At 39.4% G+C, this 27,599-nt stretch overlaps 1 protein-coding gene across 18 annotated transcripts; it reads right to left on the minus strand.

Annotated features, from left to right (window-relative positions):
• On the minus strand, nucleotides 1-27,571 carry cobll1b (cordon-bleu WH2 repeat protein-like 1b). 18 transcript variants are annotated; one of them, XM_078939281.1, is made up of 15 exons: nucleotides 13,874-13,940; nucleotides 13,399-13,458; nucleotides 12,763-12,992; nucleotides 7,728-7,913; nucleotides 5,987-6,191; nucleotides 5,688-5,913; nucleotides 5,535-5,579; nucleotides 5,338-5,432; nucleotides 4,950-5,162; nucleotides 4,702-4,831; nucleotides 3,131-3,338; nucleotides 2,988-3,061; nucleotides 1,581-2,905; nucleotides 583-677; nucleotides 1-506 (listed from the first exon to the last, which is right to left on the minus strand). In XM_078939281.1, the coding sequence occupies exons 4-14, from the start codon at nucleotides 7,817-7,819 to the stop codon at nucleotides 588-590; spliced, it is 2,703 nt and encodes a 900-aa protein (XP_078795407.1). In that variant the 5' UTR covers nucleotides 7,820-7,913; nucleotides 12,763-12,992; nucleotides 13,399-13,458; nucleotides 13,874-13,940; the 3' UTR covers nucleotides 1-506; nucleotides 583-587. The 18 variants fall into 18 exon arrangements, with proteins under 18 accessions (XP_078795407.1, XP_078795405.1, XP_078795404.1 ...); XM_078939279.1 differs by lacking the exons at nucleotides 12,763-12,992; nucleotides 13,399-13,458; nucleotides 13,874-13,940 and adding exons at nucleotides 26,932-26,988; nucleotides 27,159-27,571 and having other exon boundaries at nucleotides 583-674; XM_078939278.1 differs by lacking the exons at nucleotides 12,763-12,992; nucleotides 13,399-13,458; nucleotides 13,874-13,940 and adding exons at nucleotides 26,932-26,988; nucleotides 27,159-27,571 and having other exon boundaries at nucleotides 1-502.
• Between the last annotated feature and the right edge of the window lie 28 nt (nucleotides 27,572-27,599).

Consider the following 27,599-nt stretch of genomic DNA (forward strand, 5'->3'; position numbering starts at 1 on the left):
TTCAGTCAAGTTATTGGCCTTTATTAAACAGTCAAAGGCTTTTAAAATACAGAGGAAAGGACACTTGAAACAGAAGAAACACCTGACATAGAAGAGACTTTATGGCAACCCAAGTGTACTACACACACTGTATTTCTGCATACATTGGATTCAAAACTCATACTTAAATACAGACCTACAGTACAACATAAGACATATTTAGTGTTAACCTTACCTGTTCTGTCCTAAACATTCTGTATTAATTAGATAATACAAACCAAATAATTGCAATAATTTACGAAACTCTAGTTTCTGATTGCTCAAAACACTGCATTAAATGCATGATAGTTATCACTCTAAATAAACATTAAAATATGCAATAATATCTCTTAATTAAAAAAGAAAAAAAAAGTAACCATCTACATATTTTTATGTATCCTGGCAAGGTAAGGAGAGTCACAGAAGAGGCCTTCTTTTGGGGCGATTTAAGCTTCTTGAGAAGTCCAGGAAGATGGGTTGTACTCTTTCTGAAAGACATGCATTTGAATGACCATGTTGTGAAAAATATAAAAGTGTGTTGTGTCACGCTGTCTGCAGACAAACATTTTTTAGGGACTGCACTCTCCGGCCATTTGAAGACCCTCCTCCCTTTGCAGACTGGAGTTGTCCCTTTCCAGCTCTCTGCCTTCACAGTCCTGCTGTGGTACAAAGAACGACAGAGCAAAACGTTGAACAGAAATGAACATGAAGAGAAAATATAAAGTTTTGTTAACCGTTTTCTGATCGGAGCATATAACAAGAAATTAGACAAAATTCAAGACATCACATATTATTGTTAATATTAACAGAGAATATTGGGAAAGTTTAAAGACCCGCTCTGATGAAAATTGTGTTTTTGGTGTCTTTAACATGTCCTTGTGTGGTTGATGGAGGACATGTATAAAGAAAATTGAGCTCAAACTTGCATTTTTGAGTATTTCTGTGAATCAGGAGCAGACAACAGAGACTGTTGGGTAAGGGTAAGGGGGCTACTGCCCACAATTCAGAGGCAAATTTTAATGAACTCCTGCCACTTTGCAGAAACTATGTCCTAAAAAATGACAGGGTTTTTTGATTTTGACGAACAGCGTAATCATAATTAAAATACCGGTGGGCATGATTTGAAAATGTCTTTAAACTCCAGCATTTAGCATAAATGCTCAATATTTTGCTCCTAAAGTATATGATCCATATTTTAGGCAGCCACAGCTCCTTTGTGGTTCTCCAAATGGCAAAAAAAATCCCAACAAAAACCAGAGTCAAATGTTTGGATTTTGCCACAGTGAACACTGAAAGTCTAAATGCTTGGAATTTATAATCTTCCTAATTAGTCACAGCATGGACAGTTGCTAAAAGCCTCTAAACAGAGCACCAACATCAAAGCTAAAAGGAGGAGAAGCATTGCAGCCTCTTCTCCCTTTCCAAGCATCAGGGAACACTAAGAGGGCACTCATGTCAGTTGTGCTGAGTGCACTTCCAATCGATCTTACACTGACTGACATCTGTGGTCTTCAATTAGATTAGATTTATTTCTTCCCGAGTGCAGCTGTGAGAGAACCAACCTTCAGACAGAATAGTCCTCTTGTTTCTGTGATTGATGAAAGACTTGGAGTGGGGGAGGTGGGTGTCGAGGTGAAGAAGGGAGGCGACTTAGGCCCATGCGACAGAGACTGGCTCCGTCTTACAGCAGAGGAAACGGCCTGGGCGAAGCGGGACGGAGTTAAAGGAGAATAAGGTTTAGGGGCTGCAAAACTCCTTAATTTTTCCACGCTCAACCCTGCGCTTGACTCCCTCAGCGGCAGACTAGTTTGCCGGGACAATGCCACCTTTCCGTCAACCTGCTTGGGGCTCAGTTGGATGCCGGTGGCCTCTGCAGTTTCCTGTTGACACTGCACAGGAGGTGGGAGAGGAGGGGGTGGCAGTGCTGCCCTCTCTGAACTCCCTGAAGTCTCGTTCAGGCCAAACCCCGAACCGGCATTTGGGGTTTTCTCTGCTGCTGAAGTTACATAATAGCCAGGTGTTTTTTTCAGCTGTGGCAGGCGGAAAGAAGTGGGCTTTGGTTTAGTCACAGGTGGAATTTTCATCTCCTTGACCTCCGATGATGAAACTGCTTGAGACTCTCCATTAGCTGGTGATGAGCTCTCGTCTATGCTGTGTAAACGTGCTGGTGATGAAGAATGAAGCTGGGACATAACCCCATTTAAAGTGTGTTGAACACTAGTGTTATTCAGCAAGTCTTTACTGGGTATGTCAGGATGGATTTCCTTAGTGTTTTCTGAAACTTCCGTCCGTCCCGTTTGTTTGACGCTCTCGTCTAAAGGAAGAGCAGCGTTTTGTCCCTCTGCTGGAGCTTTAGGAGGGGCTTCCAGTGTCAGTGCAACTTCAAAATATCTAAGTTTTTCAAGGGATTTCTGAGGAACTATGGTGTATGTTTTCATTCCCACTTTAGGGGTGTAGTCTCTTGTCAGCTCATTGGAAGGCTTAGGTTTTGGCTTAACGTCTGTGGCAAACATGGATGTCCCTTTTGTGGCAGTGGAGGCACTTGGCGGTGAGTCCCGAAATGGAGGAGTCTCCGAGGTGTGGGATGAGGAAGAGTTTTCTGATGCGGGCCTGTTGTCTGCGGATTGCGGTGGAGGAGCAGGAAAATCTTCAAAATCCGTTTGGACTTGAGCATCCTCTCCCGTGGGTCTCGATATGCTTTGGGGCTCTAAACTGTCCAATTGCTCATATTGTTCCTGTGGGGCGTCAGTGTTTGTCTGAACAGAAGTCTCTGCATCCTGCGTGACAGTTGGGGGCAGGCTGTTGATCTGATTGTCAGTGGCATCAGACGGTGGTCCTTCAGAAATGGTAGGTTTGTTTGGATCTTCAATCTGAATTTGACAACCATCTATAAAAATACAACAAAAAACAATTACTTAAACTAGTAGAACTAGTATTAATATTGAGCTACAATTGAGTAGCAAACCCACTGTTTGTTGCCTCATCAGTCTCATTAGATTTTCCCGCTTCACTTGCAACTGCAGAATCCTTCACCTGGATCTGACTGCAAAAATAAAAATGTTTAAAATACCTTCTGATGCAGACAATTCAAGTAGTAAACTGTAGTTCATACATGCCATCCGAGGGTTGATCAGATCGATCTTCCTCCCCGCCCTCCACTGACTTTGTGCTCTCCATCGCAATATCTGGAGACAAGTACTGCACTTCCGGTGAGACGCTGAGGCTCCGGTTCTCCTCCAGGATGCCATTATGAGCTGCAGACGTTGAAGTGACCTCCTCCTTCTCCATAATCTCCTCCAGTGTTTTAGGAGCTGTAATCGCTATAAAACAGCAAAATCCTAAGTGCTATTGTTTCTACATCGTGAAAACCATGTGTTGGCTGGAGGGAACAGCATTCTTAATATGAATTCACTTCATTAAAATGTGTTTCCAGGCAGTACAAAGAACATTTTATCTAAAATCTTATGCTGAACCTTAAAGAAAAATGCCCAAAACAACACAGTTAAGCAGGAATAATATTGCCGTTTTATACAGACACTAATGAATTATGTGGGGAAAAAATAAACAGCACAACAGCAAAACAGAAGGTGAAAGGCTTACAACAACAACTAAAACATTTGAGAACTAATGGATACAATCAAAACAAAGCTCTGGTATCAAACTTAGAGTTTAGCCTTTAATGGATGAATGAAATAGGAATGTCAAGGCCACTCGAGCAGAAGTTTCCATTGTCGCCATCTGATCTCAATTTATACACAGCAGAGGACTTTCAGGAAAGAGCGGAGGAGGCGACACTTCTCAGTGAAGTTAGTGGAACAAATGCTTCATGCAGCAGAGTGCTGTAAAAACAGGGTTCATTTATATCCTGAGATCTTGGAGATAAACTGTAACTGCGGAAATACAATTAAAACTAACATTTCTCAATAGGAAGAAAAATGGGATGTTTAAAAAAAAACAAAACAACATTGTTAAACCGCCAATTATAAAACTTCACAAGGAAAAAATATCATCTTAAATGAATCAAACATTTGAGATTTTGGTCAGGAATAAATCTGACCCAAATGAAACAAATGTTTTCAAATATCTACCTTTTTTTCTGTACATACAGGACGGGCGGAGTTTCCTCGAATAAGATCTAATTTGACTACACAATTACAGGAAATAGAGTTGAAACAAAAAACTATAAACAACCAGGAAAAATAAAATTCCTGGGATATCTTAAAGTATAGTAATCCAAGATTCCTACAAATATAAAAAGGTAAGGTAAACAATGTAATAATCAAAATAAATATTTAAGTAATTACCAGAAAAATGCTCAAATAGAATAATCCGATTTACTAATGCATGCTAAATTTCTTGTATTTCAACTTGACCCATCTAGATTAAATATTGGCCCTGCTGACCGAATGGAGAAACTTTCAAGAAACAGATTTACCGGTAACTGGGTTTTACTGAAGCCTTAAAAAGCAGATGTACTTTTAAAAAATAACCACAAGGAGGCACAAAAGTCAAAGAAAATGAAATGAGTGGTATACTTTTGTAGAAAGTTGTGTCAATTTTATTTCCACCCCCAAAAGAACTGATTTTTATGCATTTCAGAGTGCACAAACAATTAAATGTGAAGAATAAAAAAAAAAAAAAGCTGACAGGACCTGCTGGTAAATGGATTAAAAGAAAACCAACCCTGTGAAGGTTCCTCCTGAGAAACCGGATTGTGGACGACAGCACTTGGAGATGTTGGAGGTGGAGGAGCCTTGCGCTTGGTTCTCTTTAGCGACGATTGTGCCGATGACCCACGACTTGCACCCGACATCTGCATCAAATGTACATTGAATCAAAGCACAGGAAGGCACAAACCACAGGTTTTCCATTCTTACACAACTGCAGAGTGTTTATTAGTAACATTCAGTCTCGTCTCCACATCCACTCACCTGGTCAAGTTGGGCACCGGGTTCAGAGCTGAATCTCCGGGAGGTGCCAATGTCCGAGTGACTCCTCTGAAACACCCGGTTTGGGGGCTGAGGCGCGCGCCTCTTCTTTGGCCCCTCAACAAAGTTTGAGGAGTTCGAACAAGGCAAGGCCATGCTCAGAGGTCTAGGCTTGCTTACGAGTACAGGAGAACCGGGGGCACTGGCTGTTGTTGGCTTTAAGAGGGACAAACATCCAATCAGAATGTGAAGAGAACGGCCGTATCCAAATAACACAGTGAACATTAACTAATAGCCAAGCAAAGTAAAGAAACCTCCCTCTGAGGATTTCAATGTTCTATAAAAGCTCAGTACTTGCAACTCCAGCTTCTGTTTATCAAAAAATCCTTACCTGCTCTGACTTTTTCTTGCTTTTTCTAAACATGCTGAACAGTCCTTTATTTTCCTCCTCTTTCTGGTTTTTAGCTTTGCCTGGTGTGACAGCTCCTGAAATAAATAAACCAAGTTTTATTTTATTTTTATTTTTTCAAGAGTTCAAAAACATGAGAGCTCTGCACGATCACCTGTGCCGTTTACTCAGTGACATACCTGCATCAGCTGGTGAGCTTGGGCAAAGAGCAGAAGCTGCTTTTCCTGCAGAACCAACATGAGATTTTATTACACACAGACCGGTAGTATGCAATGACACACAAACAGTATTAAATAGTGCAAATAATGGCGGTTTAAAAACAAAATTCATACCTTTTGTGTCTCTTGCATAAACCTCCCGTATTGCATAATCGTTAAGAGAACTGGACAAGTCTAAAGGGGTCAGTGACTGGCCGTCTTTCATCAGAACTGTAGTCTCTGTGTCAAATTCACATTTTTCACAGATTGCTGGTAAGAGCTCAGAAAGAGGAACACGGGGATTTACTCGCAATATAGTTTTCTGGGTCCTTTTGTAGTTTATCACCATCCGTACAGTTGCCTGAACAATACATAATTTTATTTAAATCAACATGAACACGAAAAAAATGCATTTACAATTTGTGATGAAATACCTCAGGCATCTGAGGACCTGTCTTTTTATTTTTATCCTCTCCTTTAGTTTTCAGGATGATCTTCTCAGCATCCAAAGTCCCTATGAGAGCACTAGGTTTCAGCTTGATGCTGTTCTTGCTGGCTGTGACCAGTTCTAAGGTGTGGCTCGCTGGGTTCAAGTGATACTTTGCACAAAGTGTCACCAAGAGATCCATCAAGGGTTTGCTGGAAAAAAAATAAAAGAGAATTATGACAACTACAAAAATATACAAAAAGCACAATACAAGCAAAAGTTTTGCAACATTTGGAAGAAAAGAAATTATCACTCTATTATATTAATACTTATACCATGGTCCGGGTGAATACTCGATTCTGATTGGCTGCTGGGTATGCGTTAAAACCTGATAACCGCACGGTGAAAAAAGAAGTTCCGGTCGGCTAGCTTAAATGATTTGTATCACTGCGCCGGCTTCTGTAAAACAACCTTTTGCTTCATCATCTGGGCAAAAACAAGCGGTAAGCGATTAACTTTCCCTCTGAATTGATGCTTTATTCAACCCATCGGGACGATCAGCATATATATATCGCCGAATCTTGACTGCAGCGGTGGTGCTGCGCGACGCGGACTATATGTTACGAACATATAGTACGCTGTTTATGAGAAAAGTGATCCAAATCGGAAAAAAAAAACAAGAATTAAGGACTAAAACCTGGTTAATATGTATTGCTTTTGTAAGTGACCATGGTATAAGCGGGTTAATGGCCTTCGAAGTGTGCGGTTACTACTTTTTAACGCACTTCGCGGAAGCAACCGTCCTCCGCGAGGACGGTTCAGGCTTCCACGGCGTGCGTTAAAAAGTAGTAACCGCACATTTCGTCGGCCATTAACCCTTACTTAAGGAATTGTTAAACGATCTGCACTTGGACTGGTAAAGTGTAACTTCAAATAGAAATTAAAGACTCACTGATGAAAATTGTGTTTTTGGTGTTTATAACATGTTTTTGTTGCCATTTTTCAGATGGGGCACATATTTAAAGTAAATAAAACTCAATATTGCATTTTTTGAGTTTTTCTTTATTCAAGTCAGCTTAGAAAGGAACAAAGGTTTTTTGGATTTAGGCTAAAATGGCATTATCCTAATTTAAAGACCACTGAGAACGCTTTTGAAATAGATCAAAAGATGGACAGGGTGTGTCTCTAAGAAACGGATTATAGTAACTATGTACAGAAATAAAAAGTTACGTTACTTTTTGGTTTGTTTTTTGTTAGCTTGAAATAAACCAATTCCATTTCCCTCCTTCAGCAATATCTTCAGTGAACTCTTGATGCAAATTTTGAGCAACAAAAACTGAAACAAACACCACAGAATTGTGGCGACAAATGCTGATCTGATTAGATCTTCAAATCAGAAGTTTTCTTTATTTCAGTGTGGCAATTAAAAAAACTGGATCATTAATAGAAAGTTTCCATTAAAACAAAAATGCCATTTTTGTCACTCCAATGACCACATGAAACAAAGCACAACATTCAGGTACTCCACCCGTCTGACTCACTAGGAAGCAAGACGTCATGTGATCACTTAATCTATCATTAGTCACATGATCTGGAGCTTAAATGTAACCTTAGATGTTTTAGTTTAAAACTAAATTGCAATAGTGCTTTCACACAACTAGAACAAATAATGGCCGTGTGTAGGAGAATGTTTTATTTTTACTTTACAAAGATGTCAAGAGGACTCCAACGCAGTGCTCCAACTGTACCTTCCATGAACCACTGTCATCTGTTCCACTCCTCCAGGCAGAACCACAGTCAGTGAAAGTTCTTTGTCTTGCAGGTTCTCCTTCTGGTCCATGGTTAAATGAAGGTTTCCTGGGTGCCAGGGGGAAAATCCTTGGGAATCTAACCTCGGACCTGGTGGGGTTGGGGCTTTACTTTTTCTCGACACCCTGCAGTTGACAAAAAAAATGGTTAGAGCTTTGGCAAAGCAACCCGTTAATCCATTAGATGACTGAATCTGCAAGGATGTACAATAGTAAATACTTCTGTCATCTTAGACAAATATTCTGATTTTGAAAATTGGAAATAAAAGTTCTGCGATGAAAGCACCCCCCTCCTTATAGGCCTCACAAAGCAGTGTGACTGCAAGATTTAAGAGTTTAAGCACAGTTAGGACACAAGTCACAAGACAACGAAAAGGGCAGCTGTGCTCATGGAGCCTGAGGAAAGAGCCAGCAGAAGGAACATGTGGAAGGACACCAGACTATTCTCTCTTCCACCATCACTGTGGAACATTTAGAATAAGATGAATGGGTTTAGTTTGTCCAGTAATGGTGTGTAGCATATTTTATTTATGGCAGGAACCTTTGCTTTTTCAGTGATTTCACTTCTTAAAAATGTCACAGAAAATGTGGCGGAGAAAATAAGGAATTATGTGTGGGTTAACAGGCTACCACACAAACACTCACAAAATAAAGTCAAACACAAAAAGTTTTTTCCCCACAATTTTCAGTCATCTGGCCAACTATTAAGCATCTATGGGAAATCTGTATTCAAGACTACTAGTACAAGACTAAACAGTGAACTAAACAGTGAATGATTTTCTTTGAACAGCATGGTCATTGCGGGCTCAAAAGAGAAATAACATCTTAGATGTTATGACAAGATTCCAGTGTAAATGGGAGACGACACCTTCGCTGATCCCACATGTCACAAATATCTGAAGCAGTCATGTGTTCTGTCGAGCAGTTTGTCGGTAGGCGACAGAAAAGCTTTTTTTTTTTTTCTCTGCCCGGAGCTCCGAGTTACCGTCTGTAAAAACTCACGTGGGGGCACTGCGTATTCAAACAGAGGAATCTGAGCAATGCAAGGTCACAGGCTGCACAGAGCAATGTCCACTGGGGGATTATTAGTGCCGTTAGGAAGCCAAATGCCCTTAAACACTGAATACAGCACGCAAACACACACAAATCCACCAGAAAACTCTGTGTTAAAAACTATCATGCAAAGGAAAAAGCTTTGATAAAATATTTATTCTTTTTAAAACTGTTATTTTCTAAGAACAAGAAACTCTCTGTAGATTTTATAATTTTTTAAAGCAGAGGAAACACTAAAATGAAGAATTTGGTGACATATACTGTACATACATTTCTATGCTAAGATAATAAAATAACCATTTGTCTGTCACAGCGTATTTTTATGCTTATTTAAGAATCATATAAATGTGAGTAAGAAGAATAGAAAACAAAACAAGTCTTTGCAGATATCATGATAGAAACATTGTGCAATCCCTCCACCCTGACTATACACCCCCAAAAAATGATCTGTCTCAAAACAACTGGGTTCTGGCTCAGTGATTTTGATACGGTTGGTGACGGATAACTCCCACAAAAGGTTACAAAAAAAAAAAAATAATTATAATAATAAAAAAAGCACAAGAAAATGCACCAGCATTTCAACCTTAGGACTGCAGCACAAACAGATTCACAGACAGTTTCACGCACAATAAACCAAAGCAAGCATTTGTAGAGAATTCAGCTGGTGCACACAAAGAAACAACCTTGACCTCATGTGGAAACACATACATTCAGTTTCATAGCTAACACATGCAGGACCACTAGGGTCAAACAGAAAACAAATAATGCAAATACAATTATGCAACCTGACTCCCCCAAAGGTACACAAGTGAAAAATACAGTTTACAAAAAAAAGCTAATGTCAAATAGGACTTTACAGTAGCACTAAAGTAAAAAAAAATATGAGTTCACTTTCAACCTTAAATTAGTTTCCAACCTTTTTGAATAGCAGTTGACAAAAACCTGAAATTTACTCTGAACTCTACACATTCATTTTGTTTTTCTTTCCAGTCCTTTTAGTTTTTTGTTTTTGTTTTTAAAGATCCTCCTAACTGCTGTTGCCCATATATTTTAGTGTTAGACAATAACATTTAGCTTATTTTTGTAATGCACATTTTTTTATTTTCCAAAGAAACAATTCATACGTCTTTCTAAACTGATTTTTTTTTTTTTTTACCTTGCATCCATTTTTCTTTTAAGGCTCGCTCTAATCATGTAGATGTACCGGTATTTTAAAAGCAGTCCCAGTGATTTTTTTAACATTCTGATAACGATTAATCCATCTTTAGGCAAAAATAAAACAAACAAAAAAAACAGTGCTGTTTTCTGATAAATAGTTTTTGCAGAGCTGCAGATAGTTCATCGGAAATTTGGGCTCGACTGCTGGCGTCGAGTAAGCCTCCCTGACTTCCCATCATACCTTTGTTTAACCCAACATTACCGGTGCAACAACGGCAAGCAATATTGGAGCTATTAATCCATACAAATCTGAGCCTGATGCCAGCTCGGACAAGGAAAACACAGACGTATATGGATCTATTTGTCCACATGTGCATCAGAATGGAGCGGAACAGGGCCTGCAGATTGTAATAACCTATGTCACTGCTACAATCTTTTTCACACTGCATTTTTTGCATCTTATCCTCACACTGATTTGTAAAGAAAAACTCAGAAATGCAATTCTAAGCTTATAGTTCCTCCATTAAAAAGTCACATGACCATGTTGAAAACACCAAAAACTCCATTTTCATAGAGTCTACAAAAGTATCCCAAAACATTGTCACGTGCTTTAAACACATTCTAATAGTATATTACCATCATCTGTTACAAAGTTCTATGTCAATTTACTTTTAGGAATTCTGTAAAAACTGTCCATTGTTTAAACAGTGTTTTTTAAAACATTGAATGTCTGGCTAATTAACAGGTTTAAACTTGTAGATAACTTGTTAAACAACTTGATCAGGAACATGTAAGGTTATCCACCACTTTATCTCTCATGTTTGTTTTACAAAGGCATATTGTTACTGTAAATGGTTGTCACATCTCGATTTCTTTTCTACAAAATGAAACAGAATAATGTCCTGCATGCCTTTCATTTGCAACCTGTTGGGTCACTGTTGTTTGGAGAACATGTCACTCACCTGGACGCAGACTGAATCAAACTTTGTCATTATTAAAGATTCAACATGTTTTTGAACGTGAAATGTCTTCTGCTGAAACCCCACAAAGAAGTTTCGGTTTTATAACATCCAGTCAAACCGGTTTCAATAATAAGATGTCACAAACATTAAAAGGCTAGATTGTCAGGGGTGACTCCCAACCGCTCTGCATTCGAAAGGATTTCAGCTTTCAACTCTGGTCAGGAACCAGTTTGATAAAGAAAAGAGGAAAATATGAGATAGTGACATGGCTAACTTTGGCTTCACTACATTGCGAGACGCAAAAGGTTGTTAGAATCCAACATTTGCACTCAAAGGTCAAGAGAGATACTTGCAAGAATGTTAGTTATGATTAGATTAAGAAAATTAGTGATTGTCTAATAACCTGCCTGATCTCTAATGGTTTGGAATTTGACAAGAAACTCAATATAGTTCAAAGGTCAAAAAGTGAGGTCAGTCGTACCAAAATTTCTTTCAAATGTCAAACTCTTATCAACCTAAACACTTAAAGAGATTTCCAGTAAAAACTTGCATTTTTCTGCATCTTTTCTCGTTGCAAATCCATTTGCTTTATGTTGAACATTCAACCAAAACTTAAAAAAAGGGTAAAATTTTAAGAAATTGTAGGATTCAAAACTACGGTATATTGGTCTGAGACCATATAAAAAACAGTGGTAAAGTAAATGGCCTAAAAATGACAGCAAATGTCAACAGGAAGCTTTACAAAACAGAAACTTTGGCCTCTAGGAGGCACACAACCCTGATGTTTAAAGACTTGTCATTTTTATCTTAACCTCTTACAGACTTTTCAGAAATACTCTAAAGGGCAGTTCAGTAAGCAGATTAATTTATGGCACATTGTCCAAACCAAATACAGAATCCTCATTTCTTATGACAAAATTATCTAACAAAATAAGTAAGTAAAGGAGAACAAGCAACATCTATTTATCTGGTTTCTAACCCTAAAAACATCAATGAAGAGTTATTGATGTTGATAATAAAAATGCATTTTTCCTGAAATGAGCCATTTATGTCTTCTTGTTGTGTTTCGGTGTCTTTGAAATGTTTTACTTTGCTGCTTTTTTTTTCTTTAGTTTGAACACTCGGTCAACCAGAATTCCACATTTTGAAAGGTCCAACAACATATGGATAAATGCCAAAAGCATATAAGAGTATTTTGGATAATAGGTCAAAAATACATCAGGACACTAAATGAACACTAATAATTGAGTGTTCCCAAAACATTATAGTCTAATGTTTTATTGAATATAATCTTCTCAGGCCTTTTCCAGTTCATGGCAACCTCTGTGACTGTCTTTTTTTGCTTCCCAACTGAGCATTTTACTTTCTCTTTGGATTAGAATGACGCAAAACAAATTAAAAAAGACAATAGAGCATGACAAAGATCGGGTAAATGCAGCAAATAGTGAAATATGAAAGTCCCTGTTAAATTAAAATAACAGTAAAACTCAGATCTCTTTTGTGTTTTGAAATTTTGATGATAAAACATTTTCAAAATAAAATATACATTGATTTAGGAAAAGTCAGGGTCCTATTGGTCCACAGGTATTTTTTGCAACCAAGTTATGACGTTGCAAATTTTAAAACTCGTCAAAATGATTGCCTTAAAAGTCCAAAAGTAAATTCTTTGCTTGACTCAAATTTGGCTCCAGAAAAAATAAATAAATACAAATCAAATAATAATGCAAAAAGCCAAATTCACGACCCTGCCGTCACAACAGTGTTCCAGTCATTTAGAACGGGTGACAAAGTTCAGCATGTACCTTTTCTAGTGGTCGGCAATGATATGTTGCTGATTGAGGGGAGGCATGTCGCAGCTTGACTGTGCTGATGCCTCACTCATGGGCCGCCCCTGGGAGGCCCGACATTCACAAACAAGTCCATTCAGAACTGCAGAACAGGCTTGATGGACGCCATCACAGAGCAACAGGAAATAATAGGCCTGTTGTCATTTTGTCATTTCTTACACTTTGTCACAGGGCTGTCCAATGATCTTCAATAAACAAAGAATAAAAAGCTGCGTGTTAAAAGAAATACAGGATCCAGTCTGCATTTATGAGTTTGCAGACATTCACTGGATTGAAGAAAAAAAAAAAATCAAGGATAAGAACATTCCTTTAAGGAAAAAAAAAAGAAAGAAAACATATCTGACTTAAGAAGGGGATATAAATCTACAAGCTCATATCTACCTAATTTGGTATCAGTTGAATCTTAAAAAAAGAGAAAAAACAAATCATACATCTAGATAATACTTCTTCTGGGAAAAATATTCAAAGTATTTTACTTACTAGGTGCATAACAGAAAAAGATAAATGATAGAGAAAAAAGGTCAGAGATACTTTGTGTGATTTGTTCTAAATAATGGCATTTAGGACTTAAAATCTGTATGAACTGCTTACGTGAACAAATAACCTCAATCCCCTTTGTCTCCACTTGGTTCCAGGTGTTGTCAATTTACCCTAACAAGGTTGTAGCATATGGTTTTATCCATTTAGTTGATGGATCAGCACAAAAAAAAGACAAAAATATGTTAAAAGTGTGGGGAAACTGACAAATGCACACAAATGCTTTATGGGAAATTCTAGCAGATGCAGAGTAAAAGGGTGGCAACTTGGATAACGCTGGTTTTAAAGAAGAAACAAACTGGCTGAAGTTTCACTCTTCTATTTGTAAAATCAACTCTTCACCAAAGATAATTGCCAACAGTAGCTGAGCTTTACAGTCAAATATACAAGCTTAAACTTGCCATAGTGCAGGAGTGGTATAGCGGCACACCTGCCACTTCAAGTCAGAACACAAACGAAAAGGAAAAGTTCCATCCAAAACATTTCTGTGTTGACAGGAAGCACAAGTGCTTCCCAATTACTTTCTTACCTCTCTACTGAAGCCTTTTCCCCTTCCCATAAATCTCCATTCTTCTGTATTCTCACATGTGTAATCACACAGACTAAACTTCAGTGGTGTAGCTTTAAAAAAGCCCACCTTAATGCCACGCCCACAGGCGTGACATCAGAAATCTGCCTCCACCTAGATCCTGCCTGCTGCGTCTCCAGGAGCTTCAGAGAAGAGCAAGGCGCTCTGGCGGTACTCCCCCCGTGGTCATAAGCAGGAAGGTAAAGCAGCTTTGCCTGGCCTTGCAGACATGAACCAGTGGGAGGGGCCAGTGGAGCAGCTGTTCGCAGACACACCGTGTGAGCTCACAAAGACTAGAGCGAATCTGCTGAATAGCTGTGTCTATATTCTACTCACGAAGCCCTGACACAATTATCAGGGTAAACAAACAAGGGGCGTGAAGAGCAAGTCCTCATCTAGCTTTTATCTTCTGGTGTGGTTGGGACCATGGTAAAATGTTCCCCACTTCATCCTTCAATCACCTCGTCCTCCTGTGTTTGCTTTGTGTGATGAAGAATGCTACCAACTGTTTAAAGCCACACCTTATTTCTGCAGAATTGACTCACTGCTAAATTATGCTCCAGGACTTTTTGGTTGGATGAAACCATAATGACAGTAATTCCCAACAAAACAATGAAACAACATGTATTTCCAAACGGTGAGGACTGCCTCTGTGGAAACACACTGGAGTATAATTAAGCACTTTTCCTTTACATAAAGCATAGCAACAGCAAACCTGAAAAGAAAATATGCCACAGTTACTCAAAAAAGTAGGGTTCAAACTCCAAGGTTGTGTCTGAAATCCTTCACTACTCACTACTTGGAGCACTATATAGTACGTTCACCATTTTGTAAAGCCGTCCAAATCCAAAATTCCAAAATCCAGTGCCCTAGAAATCTCCCAAATGTCTTTGCAAAAAAATAGTTTGCATCAATGGTCACAGGATTGGCAAATATAGACCACAATGCATTGCGTTTGCGTTTTTTTTATGTCATAAAAATAATATTTCAATTATTTTTTTAATAAACCATCCAAGTTTTCACCTTCAAAACAAAGTGGATCTGTAAAAAAACTGTAAAAAAAAAACTTTGGGAAGTTAGTGATGTCATATTTGGCGTTTAAAAAACCAAAAAAGTAGTGAGCATGGCGTCTGAATTGCTTTTAAAATCCAGGGCACTGGATAGTCCAACACTATATCCTTTTTTCTTTAGTAGTTAAGGGAGTAGGGAGGGAGTTCGGACACAACCCAAATATCCAACAAAGTAAAGGTTTTAGACAAAAATCCTAGATCTGAAAAACTGTAGGCGTAAATTGGAAGCTATAAACTTGACTCTCTTAAACATTTTTATTATTTTTCCTTCACTTGTTTTCTCAAAAATGTTTAAACAATCATTCAGTTTCTATTTTCTACAAACCTTCTGCGCGCCTGAAGTCATGCAAGGTCAGGAGACACCACACTGTGTGGTACGAAAGCAATAAATTCAACTTTTGAATGGGAAATGTGTTCGCTGCCTGTTCTTTATCAACACTTTCACAGCAGAATCTACAACTCGTTCAACAAACATACCCCCGCAAAAAATAGAAGCAAGCGATAAAAAAATCAAAGCTTTTTTTATGATATTGGTATTTCTGACTTGATATCAATATTTACAGGAGCCATAAAAAAAATCATTTGCAATCAGAAAAGATTAAGAACTGTCTGTAAATGTCAGTGTATTACAAAGATCCAAGTGTTCGTGCAGGGAAAGTGCTTGTATTTGTAACTGACACGCTGATTGTTGCTGTAAGGGTTTGACTAGATAACTGATAGAATCTCTGCTGAATAAGAGTCTTGCTCGGAATTCACATGGGAACTTGCAGGAAGAAGAGTCTGTGTGTGAGCGGCAACAGCGTTAGCGGCCCAGGAAGAGCGAAGTCCTATAAGAGCTAAAAGACAAAACAGCACTCTAAAAACAAACAGCAACTGCTGTTTTTGAAACAGCAAAACTCCGGACAACACTTAGCAGTGTGTTTTTAGGCTACCTCAGTGGTAATCCGGTCAAGCTGCAAGTCAAATCCTCCTTCTACAAGGTAAACAAACAGCTAAATGTTTGTTTCCTACATGTGGAAAGACACTGATGCAAGAAGATTTTTTTTTTTTTTTTGCTGAAACACTATATCTGAAAAAGATGACCCTTTAGAAAATAGGAACTATTATGGACAAATGAAATGGTATGCTACCTTTTACAATGCAAACTAATTGATACTTGCAAAGATTCAAACCTTGTTTTCAAACATTCAGAACATTATTTCAGGGTTATAAGTTGCTTTAACATCTTTTTGCTTTACAATTTTCCAAGCTTTTCTTTAAATCAGCACAGTCGAGAGTTTTTTTTTTGTCTCATTAAGAGCTAGGATTTAATAACAAAGGAGGAAATTATTAAAATGAGTCAAAATTTCATTTGCTCCATAGAAAAACTTGATTTGAGACTCAAATTTAAAATTTCACTGTAATATTTAGTTTAGTTTTAAGGATGTTATTTTAAAGTTAAATAAATGTTGACAAGTTAGTTTAGCCTTCATTGTCATTAATTTTAGAAACAAAATTTTAGATTTGTGTTGTAAGAATAAGGGCTAGCTTTAGATGTAATGAGGATTTAAACACGAACCATTGTTCCTACAGCTCTCTATTAATGTTGACATTTTGTTATGGGTTGCAGAGGATGTCCAAAATATTCCAAAGGTGCTTTGAGGGTTTTTTTTTTTAGTTTAACATAAATTTTGAAAAACAGCGTAGATGCATTTATTTGCAAATGTCTGGTTGGAAAGATGGACATTAAACATGTTCATCCTCCCTTACCTGGCCCTCCTTGCAAGAAACTTGGACAGTTAAAACATGCACAGCATGCTAACTGTTGAGACTGTACCCCTCAAAAATAAAAAACTAAACTTTTCAATCAGTGTGTTCAAGTCATCATATTAGGAGACTTTAACAAATCACAATGTTGTATTGACTAAAACAGCATTAGTATGGTACCCTAGATAATGCACTGTGTTGACTAAACTGAACAGTATAGTGAGAGCATAAAATGACGCAAAGTCCAGGGGCCTCATTTATAAAACTTTGCGTAGGATTTGCGTCAGAAGTGGCGTACGGATGAAACATAGGACGTGCGTACCGTACGCACAGAAATATTCGGAGTTATAAAACCGTGCGCACGCACATCCTACGCATCTTTCCCTTTATAAATCACAACCGATTCTAAATGCAGCGCAGCTTTTGCGGCTACATGACACGCCCATAGTTGCCCATAAATAGTCCGTGAAACGCCCACAAATTAATATTCATGGCTTGCTAAATCATGGCAAACACAGAGGGGAAATCAAAAAAACGTAACTTCACTCAATGTGAAGTAGAAGTTATCGTTGGCGAGGTGGAAAAGAGGAGAAAAGTGTTGTTTGGAGGGCACAGTGTGGCCTTACTAATGCCAAAAAGGCACGTGAGCGGCAAACGGTGGCAGACGCCGAAAATGCTGCAGCCTCACAACCTCGGACGTGGCCGAAATAAAAAAGAAATGAAAGAAATGATCGGACATCAAAGTCGAGGCAAAAAAACGTCTAGCGCTGCATCGGCAGAGTGTGTCCGCCACGTGGGGGGGGGGGGGGGGGCACACACCGGAGCTGACCCCTCTTGATGAGAAACTGTCCGCTATTATTGGGGAATCCCTATTAAGTCCCCCTTATCGGCGTCCTCCTCCGCCTCAGTCACCTGACTGAGACGGAGGGGACGCCGACGCGCCAGGGTCAGGGTGACACAGGTAAGAGAAATAATTAAAATGAATGCAGTCAAGTCACATGTATGCAGGCTACACAATTACAGATTATTAATATAGAACAATTTTATTTTAGTTGCTGGGTGTTCCAGCGGGGCCAGTGGTTACGATGCTGCAGCTGAGTAGCCGTCTGGACCCAGCGTCTCCACGGCACGCGGCTCTCAACCCTCCAGCAGTGGACGTGTCCTCACCGATGCAGTCCTTGAATTCAGAGGGAAGTCAGTAGTTCAATCAGAGAGGTGGCCAAGGAGTTGGGCGAAATCAAGATCGCCCTGACTGAAATAAACTGCACGATGAGGGAATTCTTAAATAAATAATATTTTCCACACCTCTTTTTCTTTACAAGCGACGCATCACTTCCAAACGCTGGCGCACAGCAGCAGCGTTTGGCTCAAATGCGTGGGGATGGGGTTCAGGGTCGGGGCCAACACAGCAATCAGCGCCAGGGGGTAGAGGCACGTTTTTAAGCTGTGCCACATTGTGTAGCACGGCACATGCCAGCACGATTTGGCACACACTGTCACTTTCACGTGTTTCTTCCATCTGCCGACGGTGTCGCCATTTCTCATTTCACCCGTTTTTGTGCGTACGCCTGGGTCAGAGCTTGCGTGGAGGACCGCACATTTTCCCGTCAAGTTTGCTTTTTATAAATCTCAACTATTGCGTAGAGAGTGGCGTACGCCTTCTTTTGTGCGTACGCAACGTTTATAAATGAGGCCCCAGGGGCCTCATTTATAAAACTTTGCGTAGGATTTGCGTCAGAAATGGCGTACGGATGAAACATAGGACGTGCGTACGCAAAGAAATATTCGGATTTATAAAACCGTGCGCACGCACATCCTACGCATCTTTCCCTTAATAAATCACAACCAATTCTAAATGCAGCGCAGCTGTTTGCGGCTTCGTGACACGCCCATATTTGTCCATAAATAGTCCGTGAAACGCCCACAAATGAATATTCATTGATTGCGGAACCATGGCAAACACCGAGAGGAAATCAAAAAAACGTAACTTCACTCAATGTGAAGTAAAAGTTATCGTTGGCGAGGTGGAAAAAAGGAGAAAAGTGTTGTTTGGAGGGCACAGTGTGGGCATTACTAATGCCAAAAAGGCACGTGAGCGGCAAACGCTGGCGGACGCCGTAAATGCTGTAGCCTCACAACCATTCGAGGTTGTGAGGCTACAGCGCTCCATCGGGGGGGGGGGGGGGGGGGGGGGACACCGGAGCGCCAGATGCATGCGCCGGGGGGACCGGAGCGCCAGATGCACCGGGTGACACGCGTGGTTCCTCCGAGTGCTCCTCTGTAACGCCGGGCCCAAAAGCCCGCAGAGGTCCAACAGGACGGCTGGAGGAAGTCAGAACCGGCTCATAAGCCACTCGTCCTCATTTGCCAGCACGTCTTCTTGCTGTCTAAAAATGCGTTCACTCCGAATTCTTCCATTTGCCACATCTTCTAAGAGCGTAAGATCAGCCATTGTGCGTCATTACGCATTGTGATGGGGCATTTTATTTCCCTCCATTTAATTACATCTGTCAAGCTACAGATGTCGGTAATAATCCACGTGGAAATGGGAAATTGATCTGCGCAAATGTAATTTCTTGTTGCTTTCTGAATGGTTGAGACATACGCCATACATTGTTTTATCAAAAATAAAACAAACTAAAGGCATATGCATGAATACCATAATTCCATAGCTTATGAAGAAATGTTTTAATATGAAAACAACTTTCCCCAGTGGATAATTAGTACGTCCGTCCGTCCGTCCGCACGCCCACACCTTTGTCTGCTCCTCCAGACGGACACACTGACGAGAATATCAGTTTTGTACATTATTTCGTTCTGTTAACTATATTATTTATGAGGATGAATTGCACAACATGCCAATATTGCAGAACATATTTCACTTTTCTTTTTCCAAATAAGTGTTCATTTGAATTTCTGTTGTAATTTTCGTTTGATTGTTTTGTTTGTTTCACTGCTGATCGATCAAACGGGTGTTCGTGTAGCTGTTAATTGTAAGACTTGCTTTGTGAAGTCTTCATGTTATTTCTGAGAGGCAGGATTGTCATTTTCACTTTCACTTGTTTCTTCCATCTGCCGACGGTGTCGCCGTTTCTCATTTCACCCGTTTTTGTGCGTACGCCTGGGTCAGAGCTTGCGTGGAGGACCGCACATTTTCCCGTCAAGTTTGCTTTTTATAAATCTCAACTATTGCGTAGAGAGTGGCGTACGCCTTCTTTTGTGCGTACGCAACGTTTATAAATGAGGCCCCAGGTCAAGATTAACACGTACCAATGGACAATTACTTCCTAATGCTCAAACAAAAAATGTTTGGTTTCTTTCCTTACTAAATATTAAGCTCTTAAAAAGAATAATAAAGATTTATTCAGAGCTCTAATGACTAAAAAGCATATTAAAAATTGTGTTTTGCTTTTAAATGTGACTGAATTCCACCGGGTAGACAGCAGCTTCACAAAAACATTCTTTTTGCCTCAATTAGTGCTTCATATCCTTTGGCAGAGCTCGTCACATACAAAACGTCAGTTTTAGCAACAATTCAATGCAGAAACAAGCCATTGGTGCACAATACATTAAGCCCAGTGACCCCATTGTCTCATTTTGGTGTCAACCCATATTTTATGTCATCTGAGGACAATTTCAAAAGTCTAAAATGAGATTCGAGGTTTGACCAGAACAGTTCACCAGTAGCAATACAAATAAATGAAAGATAAAGGAGTACACATCTAGACACTGACTCCAACAGTCAACATAGATTCACCAGTCAACCTAGCATGCATGTGACAAAAACCCATGGAGAAAGTAGGCAAACAAAGGCTCTAGACCAGTTTAAAGAAAAAAACTTCCCTACTATTCACCATAATAGTACGCTAACAATCAACTCATTCTTATTTTCTACCATTTTACTAATATTATTCAAACTAGTATAAACTACAAATAGTATAAACTTCAAATAAACAGTAATTGCTCTATCTCTATCTTTAGTCTTTTTTTTCACCAACACTTTACTTGAAGTACTTCTACCTTGAAAACCTTTGTTTACCTTTCACATCCTTTAAGATTTATAGAGCTTCTCTCACGGATAAGTCATTTATCTGCCACAGAAATATGTCAGTAAGGAATATGTGAACCACATCTGCACATGAATACAGGGAGGTTGTCACCTCGACTAGTCACCTGCCCAAATTAAGTCTCCTCCATGGTCCCCAGTGAGGACAGACTTTGAATTCCTTCATACTTAACATCTAGATAACATCATTAAAAAAAAGAATTAAATGTATGCTTTCCCTCTAAATTTGACACGCTATCATATGGTACTCACTATTCATAGGTCACTGATATTTGGCAGCCACCTAAGAACCACCTCTTCATCTCCATTAAATCTCGAACCTTCTAACTATTTGAATTCTTAACTGTCTTTCCTTTCAAACTCACCTACAATCACACATGTACATTCAGTACAACCACATTAGTTATTTTCCTCCTATTTTCCAAGGATCGCTTTATCACAAATTTCACGTTCTTAGGTTTTACCACTGCAATCATTTTTGTGTCATATTTCTTTATTAAAACAAAAAGTGAATGGCTCAGGGTTGAGGAGCAAAAGTTCCTGACGAAAGACAAAACACAGGGCAAAAGCCACAGCTGGCAATCTGGTGAGAGGTCACTGACAGTAAACACAAGCATTTTAAAGAGGGCCTGGAAACACCATTACTCCATAAGCAGAGTGAAGGGGAAAGAGATTACTATGAAAGAGACCCCATGAGAACTTCCCACCTCCTGCGTGTATTGTTTATGAAATACATACAAAACAGAAAAATTTCCCACGGTGCTTTTCAGCACGGTCTTACCGATTGTGCTCACTGCATATAAATGTTTGCAGATCAGACTTAAAAGACATTCAGAGAATTTTCTTTGGGCCCTCTTATGGAGCAATAGATTTGTCTAATGATGACCAGGTAACAATAGATGCAAAGCAATCAGATCATCTTTTCAAAGGACCATGAAAACCTTTAATGTGTTTCATCTCCTCTGATTTCTTAAATGGATCTTGCTACAGTGCATTATCCTCACTTTATCCACTCACACATCAAATATTTCCCTTTTCTTTGGGTTTGGAAAAAGAGTTCATGAATGTTTCAATCTGATTGAGCTATCAACTGCATTTCCCCCTACAGAGTAACTTTTGTTGACAATTAATCTTGTGAAACTGTTGTGTAACCATAATGTGAAGTCACCTTTTTTACAAAAGTGATCGTATCAGCAAGTTAACTTTCAAGACATATCATGTACACCTTAGATAATTTCTAAGATCTCTCTGAACTGAAAAAAGTGTTCAAATTAGTGAGTGACTACAACTCTACTGTGCTGAAACGGCTGCAGAAATGCTGAAATTGGCAGTTCAACAATGTCAACTAAAAAATGAGCCGTCAAAAATAAACACAATAAAAGCCTACCGTATTTTCCGGACTATAAGTCGCCCTTTTTTTCATAGTTTGGCAAGGGGTGCGACTTATACTCCGCAGCGACTTATATTAGAAATAAATTGAAATAAATACATTGTTAACCCTCCTGTTATGTTCATTTGTGAGGAACAGAGATGATGTTCCTGGGTCAATTTGATGTATGAGGTATGTTAAGTGTTAAGAGTATGTTAAGTGACTCAGAGAATCAGCAAACTTTTTTTTACAGTAAGATCTTGAAGGCTAACAACATAATATTCTATTTTCCAATGATTTCATAGATTCAGAAATGCAATAAAAGTGAAAACTGTTTCTACAAATACAGGATGAAAACAGAGTATTAGTTGGCCAATGATGCTTCATGAAAAGAATAAATAAATAAGTTTGAGAAAAAATTACTGTGAAATTATTAGATAAACAGTCTGCTATGATTGTGTCATTTAAGGTTGTGAAAGTTAAAATGCGACTTATAGTCCAGTGCGACTTATATGCGTTTTTTCTACTTTATAATGCATTTTTGGGCTGGTGCGACTTATACTCCGGTGCGACTTATAGTCCGGAAAATACGGTAATTCAAACAATGCTTCAGGTCAATTAGGCTAGATTTTTTGATTCATGACAACTGAAATGAATTTGTGATGTGGGTTTGATTATACTTGACCTCAAATTAGTTTTGCAAATTTGCCTTTTTTTACAAGTTAAGCTGCTTTTCATTAAGCAGCATCAATACCATTCACCAATTCATGACAACAACCTATAGAGTAATATTCAGGAGGGTTTAGGAAAAACACAAAGCATGTCAAAGTAGAAGACATCATATCGGCCGTGGTGCAGCTGTAGGGCAGTCGACAAATGGTCGTAAGATTGCAGGTTCGATTCCCGCCTTGCACGCCCATGTGTCGAAGTGTCCTTGGGTAAGACACTGAACCCCACCTTGCCTCTGGTGGGAGGTTCCCGCCAGTGTTCGGTAGCGTAGCCGGCATTAGTGTATGAATGTGTGTGTGAATGGGACTGTGACTGTTAAGCGCTTTGGGCCTTCAAAAGAGGGTAGAAAGCGCTATATAAGTATACGCCAGTTACCATTTAAAAAGTGGCACGACACAGAAGGAATGGTTTATGCTATATTATTTTTTTTGGCTGTCACAAATTTATTAACCAAAAAATGTTGCAATCAATCAGACACTGAAAGTCTGGTTTAACTGCAAATACACAAAAAGACAATGACTGAGAGAAAATCTGGAAAAGAAATAACTCCAAGTGAAGTTTTGGCCAAGTCAGAACCGAACACTCAACTTAATTGCGAAAGAAACTAAATAGAACTAAATATCTAAACAAATGCTCACTGAATAATCTGAAACAGCACTGTAGACAAAAACGTTTGGGATGAAAATAACCTGAAGTGATGTTTCAGGGGTTGGACGGTAGGATTTTTCTCAGGCTCCGCCTCAGTCTTGGTTTGCTTCTGTGAGCGCTGAGTGTGAAAGCAGAGTAAACTCAACAAAGGCGTGAAAATTGTTAACATTTCTCTGCCCATCTGAACCGAGTCCACAGGACTATCCACAACTACTGACTTTTGAGATGCCACTTCCACTCAAGTATTTTACCTGCTGCTTTGAAAAACCTGAGATTTGTAAAACAAAAAAAACAAAAAGAAAAAACAAAAAAAAATGTTCCTTTTTTACCAATAATATCTGTTTAGTAGTTTGTTCTGGTCTGTTGTGACAACCCAATGTGTTCTTTTCAAACGCAGAGCTAGTTTGGGATAAATAACTTGTAGAAGCAGAATGGTTTCCCTGAAGACATACTTGCAGCTATCACACTGAGCCCCTTCATCTGCGACAATGCAGCATTGTCCAGGCCGGGGCATCTTTCAGTGGCAAAACATAGCATGAGTTCTATCTTTTGATGATCATATGAACTGTGGTTTATAAAAGCGAACAAGCACAGCCGTCTTAAAGCAATTTCTTTTCTCCAACAAAATATCAAATACCGAGCACGAAAGGGGTCGGCAGTCGGTCCTTCGCATTTTTTAACATTCAGTCTGCAGAGGAAATTGAAGTTTTGTTTAGCATTTCCTAAAAATAATCATATAAACAAAGCAATATCTCTGAGGCATGTCCTGTAGTGACTTACAAACACTCTATCACGCTCTAATTCAACGATGGCTGCACTCCTCAAGTTTACTGGATTTTTTTAAATCAATATTGTGCAGATTCCAACAAATGGCACCAGCGCAGTCAGAGACAATAGCACAGGCAATATGTGAAAATGGTGGTCTGCAATAGGGAACCATAAAATGGTGAATAATTTTGCTATTTTTTAAATCATTTACTCCTTTCCAATACTTTTATTTAATAGCTAGGCCTTTTTTTTAAGTTGCTTCAGCCTTGCTGGTATTGCTAAACAACTTCTTGTGAAAGGGATCTAAGCAATGCCAGGCAAGACTGAAAGGCATTTTTTTCCACAAATATCTAATCTAAACAAACCAAAACTGATAACGAAGGTCAAGCAAATTGAGGCAATTTGTTCTTTTGTCACATGGAACGTCTAAATGTTTTTGGAGATATGCAAACTGTTCTACTGAGAGCAAACAAAGGCTTAATTCAAGTGAGGTCATTGTGAATCTTTCACAGACTCAGAGTGGGAGGCATCCAACTGTAATGGCCTGGAAAAGTGCATATCCAAAACAAAGAGGGGCCAAGTCTTCCAGCCCGTTTAACTGGTGGACAATCGGGACCAGTGAGGCTGATATTTAAAAATACAATATCAGCATTATTCAAAACACATAGCAAAAGGGTCTCAGATGGACAAGAAGAGGGAACATTACTATAATTGCTAAAAAGTCTTTAATAAAATCCATTTCAGACCATGAAGAAATATGCTGAGGATTTCATAGCCTCTGCATCTGCTTCAGGGTGGCAACAAAGACAGCCAATTGTTCCACTTCTCCTGTATATTAGCTTTTTTTGTCGCTTTACACTTGTGCAGTAAAAAATAAAAAGCTAGCACTCTTAGTGTCCTGTTATTGCATTAAGTGTGTGGATATTTTTGAATGACAGTGTTTATCTTACCTATAGAGCCCGGAGAATCTGAGTTTGCTCTGAGGGCAGCAGGCTGCCGACCAAGTTATACATCATCCTGAATGAGGACAGCTTTTGTTGTCCCGGGGGAAAACTACAGGGAGAAAAACCCTATGATACGCTTCAGTTTTCTTCCAGACGCAGTGATTCCAGTACCTTGACTCGGGCTGCTGTGCTTCAGCTCCACATTCTTCAAATACTTGAGCTAGGTCGGTCAGTCTTGCCGTAATGTTCATCTGGACACGCGGGAGCAGCTGTGCCTTTGGATTGCCTACATGTCAGAAAGCAGCTGTGGGGATTCACAACACGCTAACTAACTCCACATTCTGCCCCGAGGAGAGCCAGCCATGTGAGCTCATGCTTTAAGGTGTGTCCAATCATCGCGGCCAACTCCACACAGTACCTTGCACACAAGACTAAACCAATGTGCTTTGAGATATAATAGCAGTGCCACTCAAACCTCACAGTTTAAATTATTGCAAAGAACTACTTCCAACAATCACTCAAGAGAAAGCTCTTTATGATAGTCCTAAAGACTGCGTAAAGTTAGGTAGTATTATAGCGTGTGCCAGTAATATTTCTGCTAAACAACCCTCCGCCAAGTGATTCTGGCAAGGTCAGTATTTGGATAACTAATGGAGCATGGATCTTTGCTGAAGGGGTGTCACATAAAATATTCACATATGACTGCATATAAAAAAGACAGCAGGTTTAGTCATCCTGAAAGAAGACGCTATAAATATGACAAAACATATGTCTTCCCACCGACAGCAGCAGGTATGGAAGAGAGCAGCGTATTTCTCCAAATATTACTGGAACCATGGAGAGATTTACGTCTCTGCAGCTCACTGCTGCTCTCAGATTTCACAATATGTTTTAGAAATATGAACACAAGCCGCACCAGACTATTTTTATTTTGAATAATTTGTCTGAAAACACTTTGCAAGCAGGGGCTGGAAACTCTACAAAGCTGCCATGTCTTGGAAAGCATCCTACACACTCATCCCAACTAAAACTTAAGCTTCAGCATCTCAGCATATCATTTGTGAAAGCCAAAAGACTAAAAGAAGACTGTAAAAAAAGTAAACTAAAAGCTGGAAACTCATTCACCCTTTTTTAATGATCCCAACCACTGGAACACTGGCAGCCGGCATCTCAAACCTGATGGGAAATTCCATTAAAGTTGCACACTCCAATGCAGCTCCGCCTTACAGCTATTACATTTGATTACTTAACTAGGTGAACATTCAAATGTCTGCTGAACGTACAGTTTGCACAACTTTGATCCAGCTCATCACAGAGATAAAGGCTGAGAGTTTTTTTCCCGCACTAACAGTTCCCATGACCTCTGCATATGGCAGAGGCAATTTCTCAGTAAAACAGGAAATGAGCAGAGTTCATAGGTTGAAGCGTCTGCAACAACTGTGACTCTGCTGGGATGCACTGAGAAGGAAGGAATGCTTGGAGAAAAGTTGTTTATGCGGATGCATTCAGTGACAGAAGTGGCAATTTGTCCACATCTGAACCAGCTGCAGGAGCAGACTGCAGATCATTCTTTGCCACAAATAGAAAGGCTTTAAACAAACAGTACCTTAACGATAAAAAAGTGTTTAAAAACAGGCGATTTGCAATAAAAGTGAAGAATATGACAGCTCTGTACTCACCTCAGACCAGAGGTCCTGGGATGGGACTGGGATTCATGATCATCCATACTAAAGTCTCTGAATTAATGAGTAAACACACAAAAATCCTTCTTTAGTTAGAGAAGAATCGATTTTACCACTTTATAGTGAAACCAAAAGGCTAATAAATGCCTAAAAAGTGGGCGAACCCCTCATGAGGTCATCAGTTTCCAAGACTGTTCCCAACTTGACATCGTCATATTGCTTACCATGAATGAAGATCGAAGCAGCTGTCCGCCTCCATTAGTTTTTAATGAAGTGTAGACCGTTATAATCTGATAATGATGGAGCCACGGTGCGGCGGCTTAGAGGAGTCTGTTGCGCCATCATGGAGAACAGCCCAGTGTGTTGGCTTTTCTGTTCCTCCTGGACCCTCCGTGCGCTCACTTTTACACGACTCCCCCCCTGACGCAACCCCAAAGTGCCAAATCTTCCCCTGACCACCGCACAAAACCGCACCGCGCTCGCTCGCGTTGAGCTGGAAAAACGTGGCGCTGTTTCTGTCACATTTTCTGTCTGACAAATCATTTCTAAACTCAGCGTGGCAATTTAATGCAAAAATGCCCGCACTGCAAAGTAAAATATACGTAGAGGTTTGAACTTGGAACCAGGAAAAACAAAACACGTAAGCGTACCCGCTGTGTGCTTTT

This window comes from Oryzias latipes, chromosome 21, assembly GCF_053564925.1.
Source record: "Oryzias latipes strain Hd-rR chromosome 21, Olatipes_Hd-rR_3.1".
NCBI lineage: Eukaryota > Metazoa > Chordata > Actinopteri > Beloniformes > Adrianichthyidae > Oryzias > Oryzias latipes.

Bases quoted from the DNA above. Each gene is read 5' to 3' on its own strand.
- cobll1b (XM_020712843.2), bottom strand. From the start codon at position 23,721: ATGGGCAGAGAAATGTTAACAATTTTCACGCCTTTGTTGAGTTTACTC. The intron at 7,914-23,581 runs GTTATTTTCATC...TGTCAACTGCAG, and splicing joins CCCCTGAAACATCACTTCAG to GGTGTCGAGAAAAAGTAAAG. The intron at 3,339-4,701 runs GTTGGTTTTCTT...GCTGTTTTATAG, and splicing joins TCAGGAGGAACCTTCACAGG to CGATTACAGCTCCTAAAACA.